This window comes from Montipora foliosa, chromosome 13, assembly GCF_036669935.1.
Source record: "Montipora foliosa isolate CH-2021 chromosome 13, ASM3666993v2, whole genome shotgun sequence".
Taxonomy (NCBI): Eukaryota; Metazoa; Cnidaria; class Anthozoa; order Scleractinia; family Acroporidae; genus Montipora; species Montipora foliosa.
This window is the reverse complement of record NC_090881.1, coordinates 22587089-22589588: the sequence shown is the minus strand read 5'-3', so window position 1 is coordinate 22589588 and position 2500 is coordinate 22587089. Positions and strand designations below refer to the sequence as shown.

The 2500-nt window shown below is 38.7% G+C and overlaps 1 protein-coding gene across 3 annotated transcripts in view; it reads left to right on the top strand.

Moving 5' to 3' along the window:
- The window catches only part of LOC137982706 (NLR family CARD domain-containing protein 4-like), a 15227-nt gene that overhangs the window by 2938 nt on the left and 9789 nt on the right, over positions 1-2500 (top strand). For all 3 annotated transcript variants that reach the window (XM_068829847.1, XM_068829846.1, XM_068829848.1), the window contains 2 exons: positions 652-1319; positions 2422-2475. In XM_068829847.1, the coding sequence (XP_068685948.1) occupies positions 677-1319; positions 2422-2475 (697 nt within the window). In that variant the 5' untranslated portion in view covers positions 652-676. The remainder of the gene's footprint in view (positions 1-651; positions 1320-2421; positions 2476-2500) is intronic.

Sequence of the window (2500 nt, the reverse complement as noted above, 5' to 3'; positions counted from 1 at the left end):
TGCTGAAGATGTCTTAACCTAGGTATGTTACCATGGAGCTTGCTCATCACATATGTCTGTAAAAAGTTGTTGCCTAGCCCATAGTTGATCATCATGGTCATCAAAAATAGACACAATGTGAAAGGGAGCTGCCTGACTGTCTTGTCAGAATTCACATTCATCGAAATTTCTGTAATGCCTTTTGCAAATTATTTTCGGAGGTGGCCTTTTGTGTTTCACCTTTATAGTTGCATAAATTAGTTATGGTCTAAAATTTCCAATGGATATGCCCCAACAAGTCTGAGCAGGTCCTTTCTCATAGTGACAATAAGGTCAATTAGTGAACTAGACGAAGGTGTTACTCTTGTTGGTTCCTGGGCAACGTTTTGCATATTGAGTGCATCCATATTGAGCAAAAGTGGCCTTTTTTGATCCATGGTCGGGTTTTTTCACTGCTTCAACTGTTTTAACTGTTTCACGCTTTCTTACAGGTTAGGTCCTTTGTTAATAATTGATAATAACTGGTAACAATTTAGGGACCCAAACTAATTAAAATATCCCCTGACTGCTTTTAGAGGTTAGAGTTGGACAGTAGTATGTTGTGATGTTGATCTTCGTTATGTCTGCACTATTGGAACCTGGCCTCACAAACGATGCTATGTTAAATTACAGCTAATGTGAATCAACAGTTTAAAAGATGGCAAGTGCTGCACCATCATTTTTATCAACAAAGGAGACAACAAACTATGCGCGGTTGTGTCGTCTTCTAGTGGATGTGGGAACTCAGGCACTTAGAGACACCTTTGATAGGATACACCCCCCAACCCGTCTGCATGGGATTTTGGCAAGTACGTCACCAGCTCATCCTACATTAAAGTCCCTGCAAAAAAGGAAGATTTTAAATGTTACACAGTGGGGAAAGCTGTACCCAGCTATCCCTTCATCAGTCTCATCAGCTAGCTTTGACATTACGCTTCTGATGGTACTGCTGAGGAACATATGTGGCTTGAGTGCCCCTGCCAGCACTGGAAGCTGGGACATCCTTCCCCCTGCTTCTGATAACAGCATAGAAGCCAACATAGCAAGAATCAAGTATTACAGAAACAATGTCTATGGTCATGCAACCCAGGCATCCGTTGACGAGCCAACATTCCATGCATTGTGGCTTGAGATCAGCAATGCATTGTTAGCACTTGGATCTGCAGCAAGTTATACATCTGCAATTAGCCGACTGAAGACTGAGTGCATGGATCCTGATGTTGAAGAGCACTATCGTGAGTTGCTGAAAGAGTGGAAGAAAGATGATGATAGCACCAAGGACAAACTTGAACAACTTGAAGGTACACCATATTTTTAATGGGTGTTCATTGTTAAATTCAATGGAATTTGAGCCTTTGACACTTCCCATTTTCTGTGCACCTGTCGCTTTTGTTCCTTGAAAAGAGGAAAGAGCGCCATAATGTTACAATACTAGTTAATTTAGATTGATGGCGCTATAAACAGCTCATGATCCTTGGCAATAAATTCAGTAAACCAAGAATTAATACTATTTTTGAAGGCACATGACAATTTCAGGAAAGAGAAAATTCAAGACTTCATCCATTCAATTGGCTATGAAGCGGCCCATACATGTATTACTGACTACTTTCGCTTCCTCCCACTGATAAACTCTACTCCCACTAAGAAACAATGCTCAACTTGCAGAGGTATTATGTTTGCATTAATTGTTTGTATCAGAAGAAATTGAATTTTTGATTCACTCATTTTACTTCCAGTTTTGCAAGCACCACTTTCCTGAAGATTATGATGTGTAATGGTTGCCTTATTATTCTGATGCAAAGGGCTTTTGCATAATAACATTAGGGGAACTGTAACATGTCACAATATTATTATTCCGGGAAATTTTAAAAAGAGAGGGGATAGTGAAATATTTTGTTTTCGGAAACACTTTTTTTGAAAAAGAATGTTCAGGGAAATTTGATGGTAGACATCATTTCCTGTGGTTTAATGTTATTTTTTTGTTGAGGTGGAAATTCTCTTTAAGCTATTGAGACCATTATTTCTACTGAGTTACTGAGAGTTGCTGGCTTTATTGGCTTTACTTTCCTTATTTCTATCTGTTTTTTTTTCCTTTTCCTCTTTTTTTTCCACTCAGGAGTTTCAGGGTAGGTTGAGCTTAGGCTCTGCTTGTGAATAAAATTGTGTCAGGCTTTGTATTTTAGTTGATAAAAGACACAAACTTGTATGTTAAAAGAAAAGCCAAGAAGTAACCCACTTCCTTTATTGCCTGTTTTGTTTCCTAAGAATCACTCGAGCAGTGTAAAGCAGAATTTAAAAGACATTATGAAAATTGAGTTGCTGAGAGTTCCTGTCTTTGTTCGCTATACTTTCCTCGTTTCTATCTTTGTTGTCCTCATTTCTGTTTTGTTTTCAATAATAAAGAGATGCTGAAGACACAAGGAGTGCACACTCAGGACAAACTAAAAGAGATCCAGGGTAGGTTGAGAAGAGTCTTAACCCA